The 23504-nt window shown below is 39.0% G+C and overlaps 2 protein-coding genes across 2 annotated transcripts; one reads left to right on the plus strand and one right to left on the minus strand.

Moving 5' to 3' along the window:
* Window positions 1–292: 292 nt before the first annotated feature.
* On the minus strand, window positions 293–10369 carry crabp2b (cellular retinoic acid binding protein 2, b). The gene is made up of 4 exons (XM_034301498.2): window positions 10214–10369; window positions 6468–6646; window positions 5650–5766; window positions 293–1891 (listed from the first exon to the last, which is right to left on the minus strand). Exons 1-4 carry the CDS (start codon window positions 10299–10301, stop codon window positions 1841–1843), a joined length of 435 nt encoding a protein of 144 aa, XP_034157389.1. The 5' UTR covers window positions 10302–10369; the 3' UTR covers window positions 293–1840.
* A 5694-nt stretch (window positions 10370–16063) lies between these two features.
* Window positions 16064–19725, plus strand: mrps21 (mitochondrial ribosomal protein S21). Its single transcript, XM_026928310.3, has 2 exons — window positions 16064–16223; window positions 19277–19725. Exons 1-2 carry the CDS (start codon window positions 16141–16143, stop codon window positions 19455–19457), a joined length of 264 nt encoding a protein of 87 aa, XP_026784111.1. The 5' UTR covers window positions 16064–16140; the 3' UTR covers window positions 19458–19725.
* Window positions 19726–23504: the final 3779 nt, after the last annotated feature.

The raw sequence follows: 23504 nt of genomic DNA on the forward strand, positions 1-23504 counted from the left end.
GCACATAATGTGTTCCTTGGAAAAGATTAAGAATGCAAGAGAAGGCAGGAAAAGATTACAACAGCCACTGCTAATCTACAGCAGGGTCTGACAGTCTGAGTCTATTACGAATAATTATCTTAATGTAAATCTAATCTATTATTCAGGAGTACTTGAATTAAATTTGGGATAAGCATATTTTAGCTGCTTGGGGAATATCTTGGGGGAGAGATGTTAAACCATGTGTTTCATTCACATTTACACACAATTAGCATACTAAGTGAAGCTGAATCAAATAGGATGACCCTCTATGTATATTTGAAATAACGTTTTTATTGATCATAAGACAGTAAGAAATACAGATTTTCTGTCATGAACTGGCCAAAATACTGGGCGCACACACACACACTCACTCTCTCACACACACACATGCTTTCATCTCACACATATACTTTCTCTCACATACAGTTCTTTCTCTATTTCTGCATATTTGTCAAACTGAATGGCTTCAGATCCTCATACAAAATGTTATATAATAATATAAGACAAGAAGAACATGAGGAAACACAAACCACAGTTTTAAAGGAAAGTTATGCAGCACCTATATCACCCAACTGAAAAAGTAATTGCACCCTAAATTTAATAACTGGTTGTGTCATCTTTAGCAGCAACAACTCCAACCAAATGCTTCTGATAACTGGAGATGAGTCTTTCACATCGCTGTGGAGGAATTTTGGCCTACTCTTCTTCGCAGAATTGCTTTAATTCAGGGCTTTCAGGCACGAACTGCCTGTTTAAGGTCCTGATACAGCATCTCAGTGGAGTTCAGGACTTTGACTAGGCCACTCCATAACCTACATTTTGTTTCTTTTGAGCCATTCAGAGGAGGACTTGCTTTTATATGTTTATAATTGCTGTCTTGCTGCATAACCCAAATGTGCTTGAGCTTCAGATCACAGACTGGTGAGCAGATATTTTCCTTCAGGATTTTTTTTGTAGAGAGCAGAATTCATGGTTCTATCAATTATCAATCAATTATGACAAGACTCCCAAGCCCTGAAGCAGCAAAGTATCCCCACACTATTACACTACCACCACCATGTTTCACTGTTGGTATGATGTTCTTATTGTGGAATGTTGTGTTATCTTTAGGCCAGGTGTAACGGGACCCATGTCTTCCAAAAAGTTCACTTTAACATTATCGCAAAAGGCTTGGGATCACCCTTTATGCTCCTCTTGGTTAGTAGTGGTTTTTGCCTTGCAACTCTCCCACGGATAGAATTTTTGCTTGCTATCTCTTTCTATTGATGGAATCATGAATGCGGACCTTATCTGAGCAGAGCGAGGCCTGCAGTTCTTTAGATGTTCATCTGGGGTCTTTTGTGACTTTCTTGATGAGTCATTGATGTGCTCTTGGAGGAATTTTAGTAGATCAGCCACTTCTGGGAAGATTCACTACTGTTCTCAGTTTTCTTCATTTGGAGATAATGGCTCTCAGTGTGGAGTCCCCGAGCCTTAGAAATGTAACCCTCTCCAGGCTGATATATTTCAATAACTTTCTTTCTCATCTCTTCTGGAATTTCTTTTGATTGCCATGTAATGTGCTTGTTGAGACCTTTCAGCCTACTTCACACTGCTGGAAAGATTCTGTTTAGATGAGGATCTGAAACAATTAAGTGTGACAAATATGCAAACATAGAAGAAATACTTTTTCACGGTGCTGTACATACAGTAATGAATAAGGACATATCAAAAGACTGATAGCAGTCGATAGTAGATAGCAAACATTAAAGATGAACACTTGTACCACAGTATAAATGATTAACTGAAGTTCTGTAGGAGACCAAAAATGTGAGAGCCCTCATTCTCGCTCATAGACACGGGTACACACAACATCTCCAGCACTCATAGTCTGAAACAAAGAATTTAAAACAAAAGAGTTATGTCATAACACTCAATGGATTTATCATCAAATCACTGAACTATTGAAATTAGTTCAACAGGCTCTTGGATTCAGGATTTCACTATGGACCTGGCTTCATGCACCATGTACGGCAGTGTGTAGTAAAGTAAACTCCAGTTGCTTGCAGTTCTATGGTTATTTGATTAAAAATCACTGCCATATATTTAAAACTACTTTAGAAAATGGTAGGGGGAATTTCATAACTCTGACACGTTGTCAATATCTTACACTGACCTATGAAGCTGTGTAGCTTATTTGTGCAAGTAGTACTCATTCAAACACATTAGTAATTAAATAAAGTAACTAATTGGATGTGAGGCTTTAATCAAAGTTACGGTGTTGGATGACTAGCCAAATCTAATGGATTTACAGGGTAAGTTCTGATATCTGATAAGTCAATCTTGTCCCAGGTAAATTTTCCAAAAGTTGCCCCAACTATTTTTCAAAATGAACTAAAGTACACTATATGGCCAAAAGTATGTGCACCCCGACCATCACACCCATATGTGGTTCTTCCTCAAACTGCTGCCACAAAGTTGGAAGCACACAATTGTATAGAATGTCTCTGTGTGCTGTAGCATTACAATTTCCCTTCACTGGAACTAAGAGACCCAGATCTGTTCCAGCATGACGATGCCTCTGTGCACAAAGCGAGCTCCATGAAGACATGGTATGTGAAGGTTGGAGTGGAAGAACTCGAGTGTCCTGCACAGAGCCCTGACCTCAACCCCACTGAACACCTTTGGGATGAACTGGAACACCGACTGAACCCCAGACCTCCTCACCAACATCAGCGCCTGACCTCACTAATGCTCTTGTAGCTGAATGAACACAAATCCCACAGCCACGCTCCAACATCTAGTGGAAAGCTTCCCAGAAGAGTGGAGCTTATTATAACAGCAAAGGAGAATAAATCTGTAATGGGATGTTCAACAAGCACATATGGGTGTGATGGTCAGGTGTTCACATACATTTGGTCATATAGTGAATAAAATCTGGTTAGTTCAAAGACCAATTCAGCCATTTATTTAACACCATCCTGTTCACTTTACATGAAATCTATAGTGCATTCAGAAAGTATTCAGGGCCAGTAATTACAATATTTCTGACAATTACTCTTAAAAATAGCCTTAGATGTCTAATCAAGACAGAAAATAATCATCTAAAAGCTGCAAATTTATAAAAAAAAATTGTTAGGAAGGTTCTCAGAGCAACTCTTAGCTTGGAGTAGAGATTAATCCTCTACTCTCTTAATCATCGTACGTTTATGGAATACTACTACTACTACTAATAATAATAATAATAATAACAATCATCATCATCATCATCATCATCTTGATTCGTCATCATGGTTTATAGGCGTATTAGTGTGAAATTTAAAAAAATGTGGGAAAAAAGTATTAAACCACATTAATAGTTTTAATGATTATGAATTTAACACAACTTCCACTGAGGACATCCAGTTACAGCGGATCTGTACTTATTTTACCAGTGTTTTAAAGACTGTGCCTGGCATCTAATTGTTCTCTGTTTAAATGCAAGCTCCACTGGACCAACCTTACCAACCTTATAGATGATTAGAAGGAAGGAAGAAGGAAGGAAAGCACTAAATGGTAGATTTGGGTAAGTGACGTGCAAGTGCAAGTATTTGCTTCAAATCAATCAGCATACAGACATATTCGCTTGTTAAGTCTACAACACTGACTTTGAGGAGGTAACTATACATCAGTCATCACAGTAAGCTGGCTAGACTGAACACGTGAGCACCCAGGGTTTTTCCCCACTTTGTAAGTCATACACACAGAGGTCGAAAATGCTGTAATTCCAGGCTTAATGGTTGTGTCACAGTCAGCCATTATTGTTTTGTTTCTTATAGCTTTGCTAGAGACCTTTGATTACTGAGTAATTTATTTCAAATCACATTAAATTCATCAATCAGTTGCACTACACCCTTATGAAATTATGGAAATTGTTGGGTGTGCATCTTTTCTGTCTCAGAGTTGCCATATTGTCACTATTCTTAACCGTTAGAGACAAATCTGAATTGTCTCAATTTAAGAGTATTTTTAAAGCTAAACAAGGTTTTCAAGTTTTGCTTCCAAATGTCTTTTGAAAAAAAAAAAGCTAGTATCATATTTTCATTAGAAAGCTGCTTCACACTTGGGTTTGTCCCGTCACTATCCATGCACGGATATTAAATATTCCTCGCTGTACTTATAGAACTTTTCCCGCTTTGGAGCTTTTGTTGTCTAACCTGTGTTCGGACGTTCCTCCTCTTGTGACTTTGTTCTACTGAAAACTTAGAGATCTTAAGGAGATCTATAGCCATGAAGAATGATTTAGCTAACTAACACTGTCATTTACATTTAATTCTCAGATGCTATGAACTACTGTCTCATGACATGAAACATGAGTAATTTGGTCAACTTCTATCATTTTTTAATTATGAGGTTAAAATAAAATGCTACAGTATTAATGGTTTCAATTCATTTCATGTTTTTATTTGTAAAAGTATAGAATATTAAAATTCAGCTTAATGTGTTATTGACAATTCCATCACAGATGCAACGTCACCACGATCCCCCCGGGGTTTGCAAACATATGTTTGGGAAACCCTGCTCTAATTCTTAGACCTAAATGACCTGATTTCTAATTTCTGACACTTAAGTCCAAACATTTTTAAATACTATATACATACCTGCCCAAGCCCCTTCACTTAATTCCTCATTTTGTTACTAAAAAATTCTCATCACTTTTCAAAGACTCTCCCATAATTAAAAAAAAGGTTCACAAAGCTTTGTAAATTTATTAAAAAGTAAAAAGCTGAAGTGTTACATTTACACAAGACCATTTCCTCAGTACTTTGTTGAAGCACCTTCTCAGCAGTTGCAGCCTTCTTAGGTTTGATGCTGCAAGCTTAGCACACCTTTGTTTTGTTGATCTTCTCCCATTCTTCCCACAAATCTCTGTGTCAGGTTGGATGGGGAGCGTCGCTGTTACACTGTTTTAATACACATGGGTTCACTTCCAGGCTCCGGCTGAGACACTCAAGCCGTCCCTGTGTTCTCTTGGCTGGTGTTTAGGGTTATTGAATAGTGAACTTTGCCCCTAGTTTGAGTTCCTGGGAGCTCTTGAGCAGGTTTACATGAAGGATGTCTCTATACTTTAATCCCTTCATCTTTTCCTTCAGTCCTGACAAGCCTCCCAGTCCCCCAATGAAATCCACAGCATTCAGAATTCAATTTTAGCTTCATCAGACCATGAGCTCAGAGGTCTTTAGGCATAAACTCCAAGTGAGCCGTCATGTGCATTTTGCTGACGAGTAGCTTATATCCGCAGATATCACTCGAGACCTTAAGCACTGCAGAAATCTTTCAGTAACCCTCCCCAGATCTGCGGCTTGTCGCAAACCTTTTGCTTGTACATTCAGTGTCAGCTGCAGGGCTTTATAAACACAGAGGTGTGCTTTTCCAAATCAAGTCCAAATCAACTGAATTTACCACAGACTTCAATTAGACTTCATTTTATTGTTATTTATAATTAAATGAGTGAGAGAGGCTGTAGGGTGAGGCCGTAACTTAAACATGAGGAAATATATGAGTGTGAATACTTTCTGAATACACTATAAATAAAAGAATGCCATATACAGGATGACATGCTGTGTTTAGCAGCTAATGCTTATATAGCAAATTTAACGACGGCCTTACTAGTATGAGCTCCCCGTTATCTGTCAGCTCACGAGACCAGGATGTCTGAGGTCCCTCGCCTTTCAGCAGTGTCTGCTCACAGCTGATCTTTCTGTCAGTGTCCCATTTCGGAAAACTCTGAATGGGAGGAAAGACAAAGACAAGAGAAGGTGAGTTGGAGCTGAGCATGTAACTGAGCGCTCTCATTACAACCAGCCAATCATGTGGCAGCAGTGCAGTGCATAAAAACATGCAGATACACTTCAAGAGCTTCAGTTAATGTTCACTTTCACCAAAAAAATGTGATCTTTGTGAGATGGTATTGTTGTTGGTGCCAGACGAGCTGGTTTGAGTATTTCAGAAACTGCTGATCTCCTGACGTTTTCACACACACACACACACACACTCTCTAGAGTTTATACAGAATGGTGTGAAAAGCAACAACACCAACAACAACAAAAAAAAAACATCCAGTGAGCAGCAGTTCTGTGGGTGAAAGCACCTTGTTGGTGAAAGAGGTCAGAGGAGAACAGAGATGGGGCCCCAGGAACTCAAATAAGTACTCTTTACAAGTGTGGTGGACAGAAAAGCATATCAAAACACACTACATGTCAAACTTTGAGGTGGATCGACTACAACTGCATTAGACCACATTGAGGTGATGTCTACAGTGGGCACAGACTCACTCCCACTGGACAGGTGAAGATTGGGAAAAAGTCACCTGGTCCGATGAATCTCACTTCAAGGTATGGTTTCAGCTGATAGGACAGAAGAAATGTCTAGCAATAATAAATAAAATGTCAGAAACTTTCACAGACATGCCAAATTACTAAATTTACCGTGCACGGTCGTCCATCTACAGTGGTCTCGTTGAAGATCTGGCCCACGGTGAAGGACACATGAGTAGTGCGAACACTGGTGGATGTCTGTATCGACAGAGTCTCTCCCTGCTGCTTGATCTCAACCGAGGGCCTGGATGCTGCTGCTACTGCGATTTTCCTCAAAAAGACATTTACACCTACAGAAAACACACACAGAATAAGGAATGAGAGCATAGCTGGATCAAAAGACTGCTTCTTGTGGTTACCTGATTTCCTGACCGAATCCGCTAAATGGAATGGAATGCGTTTCCCATAAACATTCCTGTAAGTAATTAAAATCAGATACACCAAACCTCTTTTCTCCCAGCTTGGCCAAGGAAATACCGAATCAGGAATAAATATTTAGCCATGGGAGATGTCCTTTTAGGAAGTTTATTTCACTTGATTAAACAGCAACAGCAAATAAAGTCACTAGCATAAATAAGGGACCCCAGGGCATAAATTCAGTAATGATTCATTACTTTTATTAAAGTCAAATAGCCTGTAGGTCAAAAACATTAAGACATACAGAACTGTAGAATAGACTGAATAGACAAAAATAAGCAAAAAGCCAACAAAACTAACCATAGAAAATCTTACGATTATTACAGAAATTACAGAAATAAAGCAGAGGTGGAAAAGTACAGAGAAACTTTCTTAAAAGTTCTTAAATAAAAGTATTGGTACTGTGTCAAATTCTTACTCAATAAAATAAAAAAAAAAATCTACTTAAGTAAAGTCAAAAGGTGTCTACATTTAAACATTTTCAAGCATTCAAATGGAAAAGTAAATATTTTTAACTGATCAAAAATTAACATGTATTTATTAAATTATGTGAAATATTTTAAACATTCTGGCAAATCAGTCAAGCCTAGAATTTGGTTTGCTTATTAAACTAAAGTTTAATAATGTTTAAAAATAACATTTAATTATATTTAATGTTTAAAATCAATTTTTTAAAAGGGAAAACACAACTGATTGGCATCCCATGTGGGCAAGAAGAAAAAAAAAAGTCTCACGACATTGAATTTTTTAAAGAGCACTTTGAAGGTCAAATGAAAATGCAAAGAGTAGTTACTAGGAGTACTAGGAGTTTTTTTTTTCTTGTAAATTTACTTGAGTAAGAGAACAAATATTCAGTTTTAATACTTGAGTAAAATTTTGGGTGAATTCAGGAAAATTGGGAGAGTTAGACTTAGCAGCATTTATTTTCTGGCCTGATGACTGAACGTCAGAACTTTTGTTACTACGCCGTCGCAGTGGAATTGCTTGACAGAAGTAACATGGCGGAGGTGTGTTCATCACCAAACAGGAAACTGACCCCCCCAAAAAAAACCTGGGGCAGAAAAACAGACTCATGCTTTCGTTATTTTTTTGCTAAGCTTATAAATTGTCATGACTAATTTATTCCACAGAGTAAGCAGAAAGTTAGTTCAAATCATGTAGTGATGTTTCTAATGTAATCATTTTCAACATGGCTCGTTCATTTGAGACAGTGTTATTCAGGTTAATTAGGACAGCCTTAAAATACAATAAGCAGAGGAAGGAAAAGTGAAGGGATGGATGAAACACCAACAACTATGATTAATGATGCACTGATGGATTTTATGTGCATTAACTGGTATTTTTATGAAGCAGGGGAATAATACAGACTGGAAAATTTAGCACATGACCTAGACCTACTACTGAGTATGCAGAGATTTTTACTTAGTGTTCTGTGTTCATATAATTTTACAGCTTGATGATGAGATTGATTTCGATGTTTATTATTTTTTGTAATGATGTGTCATGCTGCGACTGCAAGAAATAAATTATAAAATGTTGCTTACCTTTTAGCGCTGGGTTTTCAACTGTGATTATTACTTAATCTGTTCAAACTGAATTTTAGAAAAGATTGGTTAAAATACTGAATATTTTCTAAACCTTGTTATTGTTGTTACTGCTGGAAGAAACGAATTATAGAAATAGTTTCTTAGGCCAACATTTTACTATGTAGTCAAATTTACTGAGTCCACTGTGTTAACGATATTAGAATACAGCAATGATAAGATTTTTAAAAATCCTGTTATTGGTGCTATTAATAAATATACTACTAATAAATATGATTTGGATGATAGTAAAAAGCCTAATCCAATGGAAATGTGTCCCAAACGTGTACCGAACATGATTCAAATGTTTAGACAAAGAATATCATTCAGAATATGATATAAAGATTTTGGATGGCAGGAAAGCTTAGACAAGTCAAGAAATCCCCAGTATATTGGAAAATGTCCCAATATATCTGAATTCACGTATAAATCTTCCAACATTATATATATATCCTCAGTGCAAGACGAATGAAAGCCCCCTTGGAATTTGCAAATAATAATAATAATAAAAGTTCATGTTTTCAAGCTTTCATGTGTCTTGCCCTGAGGTGAGGCTTCCATCTGGCCCATATGGGTGGAGTGTTGCCATGATGGTTGACCTTCTGCAAGTTTCTCCACACATGATCTCTGGAGCTCAACCAGAGTGACCATCAGGTTCTTGGTCACCTCTCATACCAGGGCCCTTCTCCTCCGATTGCTCTGTTTGGACAGCTGGCCATCTCTAGAAAGAGTCCTGGTCGTTCCAAACTTCTTCCATTTAAGAATTATGGAGGCCACTGTGCTCTTAGGAACCTTCAGTGCAGCAGAAATTTTTTGTAGCCTTCCCCAGATCTGTTCCTCAACACAATCCCGTCTCTGAGCTCTGAGGCACTTCTTTTAACCTCATGGCTTGGTTTTTGCTCTGATATGAATTTTCTGCTGTTAGACCTCATATATAGACAGATGCGTGCCTTTCCAAATCATGTCCAATCAACTGAGTTTGCCACAGGTGACCTCCAATCAAAGTGTAGAAACATCTTAAAGATGAATCAGAGAAATTGGATGCAACTGAACTAAATTTCAAGTGTCATAGCAAAGGGTCTGAATACTTATGTCAATGTGATTTTCCAGTTTTTTTTCTTTGTAATAAATTTGCAAAGGTATCACAAATCTGGATTTTGCTTTGTCATTATGGGGAATGGAGTGGAGATTGATGTGGAAAAAAATAATTTATAGCATTTTAGCATAAGCCTGCAACATAAAATGTGAAAAAACTGAAGGGGTCTGAATACTTTGTGAATGCACTGTGTGTGTGTGTGTGTGTGTGTGTGTGTGTGTGTGTACTTGCATATAATAATGAAGCCTACTGTTACTCATGTATCTTCCAGTCCTGCTCAGCACATTACATTTACTTACACAACATTTTCCATATGATTTCCATAAGATTTCACTCATTTCCACTTCCATTATCATAATATCTTTTTTTTTTTTTTTTCAAAAAGAGGGCGAATTTTTTCGTTTATAACAAGCAGGACCATTTTGTTACTTCATGTCAAAAGTTTTGTTCCCTCGCGCATAATTTTTTTTTATTATTTATTTTTTTACAGAATTGCTTTCAGAACAAAGAGGGGATGAGGTTTACATATCCGTCATCTTTTGCTCCTTGGAACGTTTTCGACTCGCTTCACTGTGTGATAAAAGCAATATCCAGGTTCTTCAGCAAGCTGGTTCACACTGCAAGAAATTATAAACTATATCTTTTATAAAACGATATTTTAAAAGAGCAATCACTTGAAGTGCACTCTGCTTGCATTTACGCATCTTAATTAATAATAATAATAATAATAATAATAATAATAATAATAATAAACCCCTCACCAAGCGCTTTAAGCAGCTCCTCGAAGTTTTCTGAGCTTTTCATTCTCCAGGTTCCAGAAAAATCAGCTACCTGGTCGCTCATGTTCATTTATTCCTCCAGACGAGTTCGCTGTTAAAATTCCAGATGTCCCTCTTTTCCCAGCAATCTCTCTCTCTCTCTCTCTCTCTCTCTCTCTCTCTCTCTCTCTCTCTCTCTGATTGGCTAAGGGCTCTGCTCAGTGCTTTAATTCTCCTCTAGCTGTTACACACTAAAGTCCACAAAGGCTTTGAGTTCTTTATACTTTTCTGTACCGTTATCACGACTTAAATAAACAAAAGTTGTTTTCTTGAGATAACAACTTGTTTTTCATGTGATCCTGAGATAAAAGGTTGTTTTTTTTTGATATAACAAAAGTTGTTTTCTTGAGATAACTTATTTTTCTCGTGATCCTGAAATAACAAAACATTTTCTTGAGATATCAAGTTGTTGTTTTTTTAGATAACAGCTTATTTTTCTTGTGATCCTGAGATTTATTTATTTTATTTTTTTTTTTGAGATAAGAATTTTTTTTTTTTGAGATAACAAGTTGGTTGTTTTTTTTTTTTAGATAACAGCTTATTTTTCTTGTGATCCTGAGTTTTTTTTGTTTTTTTTTTGAGATAAGAAAAGTTGGTTTTTTTTAGATAACAGCTTATTTTTCTTGTGATCTCAAGATAACAAAAGTTGTTTTTTTTTTTTTTAGACAACTTATTTACAACATGATCCTGAGATAACAAAAGCTATTTTCTTAAGATCACAACTTATTTTTCTCATGATGTTGAAATGCATGATTAGGCCTACATGCTGCACATCATGGATGAGCGCAACTGTTTTTCCTTTAATCAGTGACTGACACAAGAGGAAATAGCTGTATGTTTATCAGTGCTAGATCATTTCCAAATTTCCAGTGTCCATCAGAAATCTGCAGCTACAGCGTCATGGACACTACAGTGATCCTGAACAGGGGATCAGTTTCACATCACATTACCAGCCAATGTGATCGACCAGGACATCTCCATGGTTACCACAGGATGTTTGAGACATGCTGCCGAAATGGTTTGTTGCTCACAAGACAAATGGTGAAGAAAATCTTTGGAAATAAGACGTAATTACTGCAGAATCACCAAAATACCAATATATGACAGTGTGCCACTAGCTACAACGATGCAATGCTAGAAAGCTACTGCTAAGTTGCGAGATCGTAAGAAAATTAAGTTATAATCTGAAATCTGAAAATAAATAACTCATGGCCTTTCTGGACTTCTGTAGTTATAGTCTTTGACTTTCTCTCACCCTTTGTCTTATTCTCTTTTTCTTGTCTCACACACATCCAAACACTCTTAGCAGTTGCCTGCCATTCAGAAAACACATGGCACCTCATCGCATTTGTCTTGTCGTCATTGATAGAGAAGAAAAATGCCTTTTCATGACAAAAATTCATAATCTTTAAGCTTTTGTACGTTTGACTGAACCGTACACAAATGGTGGATGTCCATTAAAACCTCTGTTTAGGTGAATTTTACAACTGACTTCATTTTCCATATATACACTAGCATTAATGAATATTCCATGTTGCAATGACATATTTTAAAACATGTGTCAGGCTCAGGTCTCTGGAAGAGAGCTCACGAGCTGCACGCTGTAGGTAATGGAAACAACACGCGGCCGTTTCTGCTAGATTTAACATCCTCCCATGAGGCCTGAAAAAACTTTTGCGTGCTACGTGAGCGATCACAGCTTCAGCCAGAGAAAATAAGTTCTCATCACGACTGTACACTAGGCTACTCTGACTGTTTGATGAAAGAAGTCGCTCACACTGAGATTGATGCACTGCACCAAAGAGTGCTAATGAGGCAAGCGAAAGAGGATTCAGCAGTCCACTGAGAACTGAGGACAACAGACATTCCTGTTCATAATCCTGCTAATCCCTGTTGCCATCATGAGGCCTGTTCCAACACTTTATTAACTCAAGTTAAGACTATTATTGTTTATTAGATGACTCTTTGGATTGAGCTGACATGTCAGTAGCAGGACTCGTACAGAAGGCATCATGATCTGAGACAGTTTCTATTTTCAGAGCAACAAAGAAAAATTTACATATACAGGAGCAATAAAATATAATATAACCAGGCATGAAAACCATGAAAAAAGTATTCAGTAACACACTCTGCTGTAGAGGAGGAGTAATGAGTCTTGAGATTAAACTACAGGGAAAAAAAATATGCATTTCAAGTGAATAAAAAAGTAGAAAGAAATACACCTTCTATTTTATAGCCATTTTTTTTATGGTTATTCTGATTTTTCTAAGTCTTCTGGCACTTAGCATGCCCTGGTCTATCAATTTTCTAAATTACTGTGAAAATGTAATTCTAGATTCCCTTCACCTCGGTTTTGGCCTTCAGGTTTAGCTCCACTTACACCTCGCTCCTGACTCAAGCTGAGCTACATAAACCACATTTTCCCCATTTCCACCTCCCTTATTCTGAACTCAAAATCACAAAAAAAAACACTTCAATTTAGCATGACTGTAACTGCAAAAACTTTACTGAGAACTAAGGAGCTAATTTATCATTAAACATTCAACAGCAGACAGAATTTTCCTTACTGGCAGCAGCTCCAGTGTTCCCAGTTCGATGTCCAAAACCATGCGAGAAGCTGGATTGTCGATGCTAAAGTGCCTGTAGCTGTGAATGAGTGTGTGTGTGTGTGTGTGTGTGTCTGTGTGTGTGTGTGTGTGTGTGTGTGTGCATGGTGTCCCATCTGGGATGAATTCTCCTACATGAGAATACAGGAGTGGATATTGATTGGCCAAGGCTGCTGCATTCATCCTATATTTGTCCTGGGTGATGATTGGCTGGCAGATAGGACCTTATAAAACCAAGCTTATCAAACTGAGTTTGTGTTTGGAGATATAATATTAAACATTCAAATATTACACTAGAAACTTTGTAAAAGTGATGAATTGATGAAACGTATGTGTAGGTAATAAGTACATTTTATTTATAAAGCACATTTAATACAACAAAAATTGACCAAAGTGCTGATTAGGATAAGGCAGAGAATAGACAGCAGGTTACACCAGGTTAGCCCCGCCCATTCACTTTATACCAGGTTAGCCCCGCCCATTACTTTACACCAGGTTAGCCCAGCCCATTCACTTTACACCAGGTTAGCCCCGCCCATTCACTTTACAACAGGTTAGCCCCGCCCATTCACTTTACACCAGGTTAGCTCCACCCATTCACTTTACAGCAGGTTAGCCCCGCCCATTCACTTCACAGCAGGTCACTTTACAACAGGTTAGCCCCGCCCATTCACTTTACACCAGATTAGCTCCGCCCATTCACTTTACACCAGGTTAGCCCCACCCATTCACTTTACACCAGGTTAGCCCTGCCCATTCAGTTTATGACATTTTAGCCCCACCCATTTAATTTACATGTTAGCCCCGCCCATTCACTTTACAACAGGTCACATTACAGCATTCACCTTACAGCAGGTTAGCCCCACCCATTCAATTTATGAAATTTTAGCCCCGCCCATTTAATTTACACCAGGTTAGCCCCACCCATTCAATTTATAGAAGATTAGCCCCACCCATTCCCTTTACAGCAGGTTAGCCCCACCCAGTCACGTCGCAGTCTGCAGCAGTGTTATTGGTGTGTCAGGTGTTGAAGCACTGTTTTCAATGTGCTAAACTATTTGTTAATTCTGTAGCTAGTCATCAAGTCAAATACCAGCTGAATGAATTTTTGCCTATTTTTAATGGATTAAATGGATTAGAATGTGTTCATGTATTGGTGAAAGGTTGTGAAAGATACACCTTAAAATGGCAGTGTGTGTTTGATAGAGGGACAGACTTCGATTAAAAGTGAACAAAGAGGTCGAGAAAGAAAAGAAGCGAGTGAAGAGAGAGTTTGTAGATAAGGGAGGTCGTGTAAACTGAGACGAGATCCCCTTGCTCCAAACGTTCTGAGGTAATCACCAAGTCCTCTTTTTCCCACTCTTCCCATTCTCACCTCCCTTTCTCTTTCCCCATCTCCCCCTCCCTCAAGCCCATTTCAAAAGCTCCATTTCAGCGTGTCTGCATAAACGATACCCCTGGAAAAACTAACAGAGAGAAACAAGGAAGGGGAGAGTGAATGAGAAAGGGAGATGGAAAAAAGTGGGGGCTGCATTTTTTTTTTTTACTCCAAATGGAGTCAGTGGCAGAAGTTCAGTCAGTTCTAGCACTCCCTCTGGACGCTTTATTAAAATGAAATTCAGTGGCCTCTTTTTAGACTCAATAACAATCATTTGAAATGGAAAAACATGGTGTTCCTGCTCCCACAGTCACCTAGCAAAGGCCATTTCTCCTGTATTTAAAAAAGAGTATTTGTATTAAAATTAATCCAATACCATGCTAAAAGCAGCAATCTAAATCCTAACAACTGAGAAATAAATGGTACGAGGAGGGGTGGAGGGTGTTATTGCTTAACCACGTTACACTAAAAATAAAGGGTTTTTAATACATAGTGCATACTCCTTGCATTTACAACATTAACGTTCTGCTTTTTTTTTGGAAAATTCTGTGTGTGTATATTAAAAGTCTTTGTTTTATAATGAATCTGAGTTTAAAAAGATGAAAAAAAAATCAAGCAAGTTCTGCTGTGTATTCACACATGCAAGACTGCAAGAATGTTTGTGACCACTTTCCAACTTAAGAGGGCAGTGTGGAGAAATTATTTAAAGGGAAAATATCATAATAATCAATATGTTTAAAACTCATTTCCATGGTACTCTTCAGTGGACCTGATCCCCAAAAGTGGGGTGGCCCCCCTGAACTTCTTCCTTCCTTGTTCCTTCTCTGTTTTGTGTGCATATCTTTCAACAATCATCTGAACAGAGTGAAGTACACTATATGGCCAGAAGTATGTGGAAACCCCTCCGTATGATCGATTTGCTCGAAATGGTACACCATGCAAACTCACAGAGCAGGGCTGCCAAGTGCTGAAGCACATAACACATAAAAAGCTCCCATCATCTGTTGCATCACTCAATACAGCGTTCCAAACTCTGCGTCCAGAGCTTCATGAAATGGATTTTCATGGCCGAGAAGCTGAACACAAGCCTAAGATCATGACGCACAATGCCAAGCATCAGCTGAAGTGATGTAACGAATGCCGTCACTGGACTCTGGACTCGTGGAAACGTGATCTCTGGAGTGATGAATCACGCTTCACTATCTGGCAGGCTGATGGAGGCCAGGAGAACGCTATCTACCGGACTGCATAGTGCCAACAGTACAGTGTGGTGGAGGAGGGATAATGGTCTGGGGCTGGTTTTCAGGTTTGGGCCCCTTAGTTCCAGTGAAGGGTAATGTTAATGTTGATGCTACAACATACAAAGACATTTTAGAAAATAGCATGAGAGACAGTTTGGGGAAGAACCTTTCCTGTTCTTGCCCCTGTGCACAAAGCCAGCTCCATAAAGCCATGGTTTGACGAGTTTGGTGTGGAGGTAGTCCAGGGACCTGCACGGAGCCCCGACCTCAACCCCACTGAACACCTTTGCAAGCCTGGCCTTCTCGTCTAACATCAGCGTCTGACCTCACAAATGCTCTTGGGGCACAAATTCCCACAGACGCTCTCCAGAATCTTGTAGAAATCCTTCCCAGGAGACTGGAGGCTGTTAAAACAGCAAAGGGCTGGCAAATCCATATTAATGCCCATGGTTTAATATAAGCTCATATAGATGTGATGGTCAGGTGTCCACATAGTTTTGGCCATGTGTAGTGCATTTCACTACCTGTGTACGACCTTCATATGACCACCGTCTCTGACTCAAACACAGCGTAGGGTTGAATGGGAACTAGTTTATATGTTCGTCGTTTCCGCCCGAGCAGCGTTCACTGGTGCACCAACGCAAAATGGCGAACCACCTTCGCTTCGTTGCCCGGACAGTGATGGTTCAGGATGGAAACGTTGACGCCGCATATAAAGCTCTTAATAGGTATTTTATATTTTATGTTATTTAAGTCGCCATAGTGTTAATGCCTGTGCTGTTTCGTTTCTCTGTGGTTAGCATGGCCTCGGTGCTAGGACCTGCTGTGTAAATAAATTACTCAGTTATGTTCTTTCTAATAAAGATCCTTGTATCTGATATCAAACACAGGAGGCAGTGTGTAATGGCAGTGTGTATGGGTGGCGTGTAATGGCAGTGTGTATGGGTTGTATGTAATGGCAGTGTGTGTATGGGCCGTATGTAATGGCAGTGTGTGTATGGGCCGTATGTAATGGCAGTGTGTGTAAGGGCTCTATGTAATGGCAGTGTGTGTGTGGGCCGTATGTAATGGCAGTGTGTGTGTGGGCCGTATGTAATGGCAGTGTGTGTATGGGTTGTATGTAATGGCAGTGTGTGTAATGGCAGTATGTAATGGCAGTGTGTGTAAGGGCCGTATGTAATGGCAGTGTGTGTAATGGCAGTATGTAATGGCAGTGTGTGTAAGGGCCGTATGTAATGGCAGTGTGTGTGGGCTGTATGTAATGGCAGTGTGTGTGGGCTGTATGTAATGGCAGTGTGTGTAATGGCAGTATGTAATGGCAGTGTGTGTAAGGGCCGTATGTAATGGCAGTGTGTGTGGGCTGTATGTAATGGCAGTGTGTGTGGGCTGTATGTAATGGCAGTGTGTGTAATGGCAGTATGTAATGGCAGTGTGTGTAAGGGCCGTATGTAATGGCAGTGTGTGTATGGGCCGTATGTAATGGCAGTGTGTGTATGGGCCGTATGTAATGGCAGTGTGTGTAAGGGCTCTATGTAATGGCAGTGTGTGTGTGGGCCGTATGTAATGGCAGTGTGTGTGTGGGCCGTATGTAATGGCAGTGTGTGTATGGGCCGTATGTAATGGCAGTGTGTGTATGGGCCGTATGTAATGGGCAGTGTGTGTAAGGGCCGTATGTAATGGCAGTGTGTGTATGGGCCGTATGTAATGGCAGTGTGTGTAAGGGCCGTATGTAATGGCAGTGTGTGTGTGGGCCGTATGTAATGGCAGTGTGTGTGTGGGCCGTATGTAATGGCAGTGTGTGTGTGGGCCGTATGTAATGGCAGTGTGTGTGTGGGCCGTATGTAATGGCAGTGTGTGTGTGGGCCGTATGTAATGGCAGTGTGTGTGTGGGCCGTATGTAATGGCAGTGTGTGTAAGGGCCGTATGTAATGGCAGTGTGTGTAAGGGCCGTATGTAATGGCAGTGTGTGTGGGCTGTATGTAATGGCAGTGTGTGTAAGGGCTGTATGTAATGGCAGTGTGTAAGGGCTGTATGTAATGGCAGTGTGTAAGGGCTGTATGTAATGGCAGTGTGTGTAAGGGCTGTATGTAATGGCAGTGTGTGTAAGGGCTGTATGCAATGGCAGTGTGTGTAAGGGCTGTATGCAATGGCAGTGTGTGTGGGCTGTATGTAATGGCAGTGTGTGTGTGGGCTGTATGTAATGGCAGTGTGTGTAATGGCAGTATCTAATGGCAGTGTGTGTAAGGGCTGTATGTAATGGCAGTGTGTGTAAGGGCTGTATGTAATGGCAGTGTGTGTAAGGGCTGTATGTAATGGCAGTGTGTGTAAGGGCCGTATGTAATGGCAGTGTGTAAGGGCTGTATGTAATGGCAGTGTGTGTATGGGCCGTATGTAATGGCAGTGTGTGTATGGGCCGTATGTAATGGCAGTGTGTGTAAGGGCTCTATGTAATGGCAGTATGTGTAAGGGCTCTATGTAATGGCAGTGTGTGTGTGGGCCGTATGTAATGGCAGTGTGTGTATGGGCCGTATGTAATGGCAGTGTGTGTATGGGCCGTATGTAATGGCAGTGTGTGTAAGGGCCGTATGTAATGGCAGTGTGTGTATGGGCCGTATGTAATGGCAGTGTGTGTGTGGGCCGTATGTAATGGCAGTGTGTGTATGGGCCGTATGTAATGGCAGTGTGTGTGTGGGCCATATGTAATGGCAGTGTGTGTATGGGCTGTATGTAATGGCAGTATGTAATGGCAGTGTGTGTGTGGGCTGTATGTAATGGCAGTGTGTGGGCTGTATGTAATGGCAGTGTGTGTAATGGGCTGTATGTAATGGCAGTGTGTAATGGCAGTGTGTGTAATGGGCTGTATGTAATGGCCTGTATGTAATAGATGTAATTCCCTTACCTCTATACAAGCATCAGAATGTTTCTACACAGCTGAACTCCACAGACAGATATGGACATATATATCTACTTATAGCTTTCTCTATCTAGTTAAACACAAATTAAATAACGCACTAGTCCGAGTGAAAATTGGTTATGTGATTTAAATGCCAAACTTCGTATTAGCTATTAGGAGACTAGCAGCACAAACTAAGCTACAAACACTCTCTAGAAGCAACAGTGATGTCTGCTACTTCCTTCCAAGCTTTACTTTTCTTCCTCATGTCTCTATGCACTTTTAATGAGAGGTCTTCTGTGACAGGGTGAAGTGAAAACCCAGTCATAGGTTTTTCTTCCTTTTTTTTTGAGTCGTTTTTTTGAGATAGAAACTAAACTTGTGAGAAAGGGAAGACAAAATGTTGTCCCACACATGCACCATAGGAATCATTCGAACCAGCCATCTGGATTTATCGCTTTACTGCGTCATGTTTAATTTGTATAAAGGTGAGAAAATCTCAATGCACATGTTTCTTTGTTGCTTGCCGCAGAAATCGCAACTCCGTGTTGCATGTGTCTGTAGAAAAGGAACGGTTTGTTACTCACTAGTGTGAACGCAGGGTCATCCTGTTTGGGAAATGGAAAAGTACAGTAAAATGTTATGTGCTGGAGTACTTGGATTACTAGCACCTCTTCTTTAAATTAGGACTGCACACAATATTGTTCATTAGTCCTAATCTCAATATTGGCCTTTGTTATGCAGATGATCATTGTGACTGTGAATGATCACACAGATTCTAGGAAGTTTCATTTATTTGATAAAGGAAGTACTCCTGTGATCATTCCTGTTTGCTTACACTGAAGTGATTGATAAATCTCATCCTCTGTTTGCTGTGTCTCGCTTCAGAGTGTTATCGCTGGATGGAATCATTGAAACCGTAAAGCGCAGGCGCTACTATGAGAAGCCGTGCAGGCGGAGGCAGAGGGAGAACTACGAGAACTGCAAGAGGATCTACAACATGGAGATGGCACGCAAGCTCTCATTCGTCTCCAGGACAAACCGACAAGACCCGTGGCTGGGGTGCTGACCAGCACTGAAGATCATCACCACGTACATTCAGAGTGGACAGCTGGTGTGAAAACATGCTTATCTAGATGGAGAAAGGAGATTCACTCGTACATGAAAACATTATGTAACACTGATGATCATGTTCTGATGGTCTGTTAGTTTTCTGAGATTTTAATTAGAAAATGTTTAAAAAAAAAAGTTGTTCCTGTGGACTTTACTCACAATCTGAAATGAACCATTTAGCATCCAAGCCTTTTCGTAACTATTAAATGTCTCTGGGAAATGAAGGTGTGGGTGTGTGAAGACTTTGTCATTTGTGTGAAGCTGTGTGACTACTGTTGCATTCGACGTACCTTAAAAGTGGGAAGACGGAATTACATTGTTTTCAATCTCTGTGTGTTGTTTTTTGTTAGCAACAAGCTAGTAAATACGAGGATAAAGCTGTGCAGTTATAGTTATTTGCTGTTTAAAGCAGGGATATAAGCAGGGCAAAGCCAGGCCTTGAGTAAATTTGCTTGGTTTTTTGGCAGCTAATTCATAACAAAAAGTCATAAAATCTGGTTTTACGTGCATTAAGGGTTTTTTCCCCAATGGGAGGTGACAATTACTCGTCCCCTGTTCATTTTCAGCGAGAGGAAGACGGGTAAAAGCGACACAAGTGCTGACTTCAACCATGACAAACTTTCAGGTGTATAGCTCCAAATTCCAAGTTATCAACTTTCTACATCAGCTTTGGCTGACTTTCTCTTTTCCCCTTTCGTTTCGGTGTTGTTCTGTCTATTCATAATTATTTATGACCCAGATAGAAGAGTTGAATACATTTTAAATAGAAAATGTTTAAAAAAAAAAATAAAAAATTCCTGAAATATATTTAGTAGTTTGCCACACATTTGTTTTAAAGTATTTCTTGCAGAGATTACGAATATTTTGCTCCAAAGCCTGTTATATAATCCAATTAATTTTAATCACCAAAACCTATTGCAACATTTACATTAAAAAAAAATTCTTTAAAAAGAATTTAAATCTTTTATTGTGCACTACATTAAGCAGGGAACAATAAAAGGCTGTAATTTTACTTCTATATCAAACACAGCAGCTAAAATAAAATAAAACATATTGTAACACTTAATTCTACAATTATTTTTATTACCTAAACACAAAATTAGATAAACAAACATTTATATAGTATACAGTATCGTGTCGAGACCAGCCAAAAAAAAAAAAAAAAGTTTGTTTCCATGCTGTATAAAGAGACTTTTGTTGGGATTAATTTAATTTATTTATCCTGTAGTGTAAGTGAATTTTGTGTGAAGTAGTTCCAATGACATTCAGATATGCCACATGTTGGTTAAACGTATCAGGTAAGAGCCACATGTTCCCAGATGTACTCTGTCTGTGATGGAGAGAGGATAGAAAACCATTTGAAAAGAAAAATCTATTGTAATTTATCTAAATATCAATAGAACTCAAACAAGATCATGTGTGGTATCAGTCTTCAGTGTCGATTGCCTTCACCTCGATAGACGCTCTTTCCAATCACATGAGCTGTATCAGTTTTGGTTGCCACTTTTTGTTCATCTTCTGTAGTTTGCTTTCTTCTGAATATTTGTGTAGCAGTAGTTCCTGGACACACACAGGAGCTGCTCAGACACACAGGACAGTTTGGTATTTTCTACACTATATCTAATTCAGGATTGCATTGTTGATTAAAGCTGTCCTCTAATCAGTGTTCGTACTGAAGAGTCAGGAATAGATAAAATATTAAAATGAAATACTAATACTGAATACTAATCACAGGTTGTGGGTCTGCTTTTAGGTGCAGGATATAGGAACTGCCCCATGCTTCAGCAGGAACGTTTTGACAGAGCCTGTCTGTATTGTTCATTCATCATTCATTCATCGTCAGTAACCGCTTTATCCTGGTCAGAGCTGCAGACGATCCGGAGTCTACCCCAGGAACAATCATTCTACCAGCATGTTTTTGGGAAATGAGAGGAAACCAGAGAACCTGGAGGAAACCCACACAGACACAGAGAACATGCACAGAAGCTCCACACAGACAGTAATCCTGAAGCTGTGAAAAATAGTACAGTACGCCAAATAACCACTCTTTACAGCCGTGCTACGTAGAAAAGAACCCCAGAAAGCCCAGCACAATGAACCATGAGGCAGATGGGCACAGATTCACCCAAACTGGGTCACTGAAGACTGGAAAAAGACAATGCAATGTTTTTTGACACCATTCTGTGTAGACTCGAGAGACTGTTTTGTGTGAAAATCCCAGGACATTTTATAAGCATAGCGCTGCTGCCACGTGATTGGCTGATTGGATAATTGCATTAATGAACTGGGGTACACTGAAAAAACGGCCTTTTGAATTTAATTATTTATTTTATGTCAAGTAGTTGCACAAATTTAATTTGTCTACATGTAAATGAATATTTGTAGTAAAATTTGCAAATTTTTTTAGTTATTTTAGCTTAATTACTTCAAGTGAGTAATTCCAACTACATTTAATCATATTCCATCTACCTGAATAAATCTTATAGATGAAGTCACAAATAAACTATCATGAGTAATGTTAACTTAATCTAGCTGCATGACACTGAAATATAATCAGTAAAATTTCCTTTAAAAATCTGGCAACTTTGCATTAGCATTTATTTTTAAGTAAAATTGACTTCATGTCAATTGAAGTAAAATCTGCTTGATTTAAATGGTTATATACTGCACAAATAATACAAGTAATTCAAACCTTTGCTCCCATTTTTATGTAAATTTTATTTATTACATGCGAGAGAGCTTAAATAAATGATGGAAATCTAAATGCTGTAGAAAAGTACAGATTATCTAAACTTTATTTCTTGCTCTCATTAGGAAACATCTGATGTTGCATATCATTTATTATTACTACTGCTAAAGGACTAATAGCACGTTAAGCTGCTCAAAGCAAAAGTAGTGCTCTAATGAGAACACACACTTACGTCAGTCGTCATAAAGACTGAACTAGTAAAACCCAACATGACTACTTAACCAAATCCTGCAAACACACATGCAACTGACTGAGAAACACAGAGAAAGTGAATTTTACACTTTTAAAAATATTTTACTGAAATACTTGATATTGCAAAACCTTTCATAACACAATAGCCCTAGGCCTTAAAACCAACTCAAAACGAGAAGTAGTGAAAACAACCCTTCCATAACACTTAAAATGAAATCAGTTTAAAGTTCCTCAGGCCAAAATTGAGTGCAAATCGAGTGTATGAAAGGGCCCCCAATGGCTGATCATTTAAATAATCAGAAATTTTCATCCTAAAATAATGCACAGCAACATCTCAGCACCCTTTGTGGGGCGCTATCTCTTCTGAAGACTCGTTTCTGCTCCTGTGTCACCCCTTCACACTCGAGACGCATGAGCTTTAATTCCTGAAAATGAAATGATAGGACACACCTATCTGGCAGCCAGAAGTGCAAGAGAAAGAAGAGGAGGAAAGGAGGAAACAGGACAGCGGTAAGTGATGGAGATAATGACGAATGAAGTAAGGATAAGTAAAGATGAACAAACCCACATCTTCTTGTCCAATTTCAGTTTTATTTCACCTTATTTGCAAGATGGATTCTGTTTTAAGTAGTGTTAGCAATTCAATTCAATTTTATTTGTGTAGCGCTTTTAACAGTGGACATTGTCACAAAGCAGCTTTCTAGAAATAAATACATTCAGATTAAATTGAATCAAAATAAATAGTAAATGTGTGAATTTATCCCTAATGAGCAAGCCAGAGGCGACGATGGTGAGGAAAAACTCTGAGACGACATGAGGAAGAAACCTTGAGAGGAACCAGACTCAAAAGGAACCTCACCTGGGTTTAGCTGTTCTTAATGTGGGCTGAAATGCGATAGGTGTTACCAGACATGCTCACAACACCGGTGGCACAGATTTCCTATTTGTAAAACGCACCATGTATTTTAACTGCTTTTAAATGTACATTGTATAATTATATCTCTGGGTAACATGAAGACAGAATAACAACAAAAATCTGTCAGAAGGGCCCTATGCATTTTT

This window comes from Pangasianodon hypophthalmus, chromosome 29 (assembly GCF_027358585.1).
Source record: "Pangasianodon hypophthalmus isolate fPanHyp1 chromosome 29, fPanHyp1.pri, whole genome shotgun sequence".
Classification (NCBI taxonomy): Eukaryota; Metazoa; Chordata; class Actinopteri; order Siluriformes; family Pangasiidae; genus Pangasianodon; species Pangasianodon hypophthalmus.

Bases quoted from the DNA above. Each gene is read 5' to 3' on its own strand.
- crabp2b (XM_034301498.2), bottom strand. From the start codon at position 10,301: ATGAACATGAGCGACCAGGTAGCTGATTTTTCTGGAACCTGGAGAATG. The intron at 6,647-10,213 runs GTGAGGGGTTTA...TGTTTTCTGTAG, and splicing joins GGAGCTGCTTAAAGCGCTTG to GTGTAAATGTCTTTTTGAGG. The intron at 5,767-6,467 runs GTAAATTTAGTA...CCTCCCATTCAG, and splicing joins TAGATGGACGACCGTGCACG to AGTTTTCCGAAATGGGACAC.
- mrps21 (XM_026928310.3), top strand. From the start codon at position 16,141: ATGGCGAACCACCTTCGCTTCGTTGCCCGGACAGTGATGGTTCAGGAT. The intron at 16,224-19,276 runs GTATTTTATATT...GTCTCGCTTCAG, and splicing joins GCATATAAAGCTCTTAATAG to AGTGTTATCGCTGGATGGAA.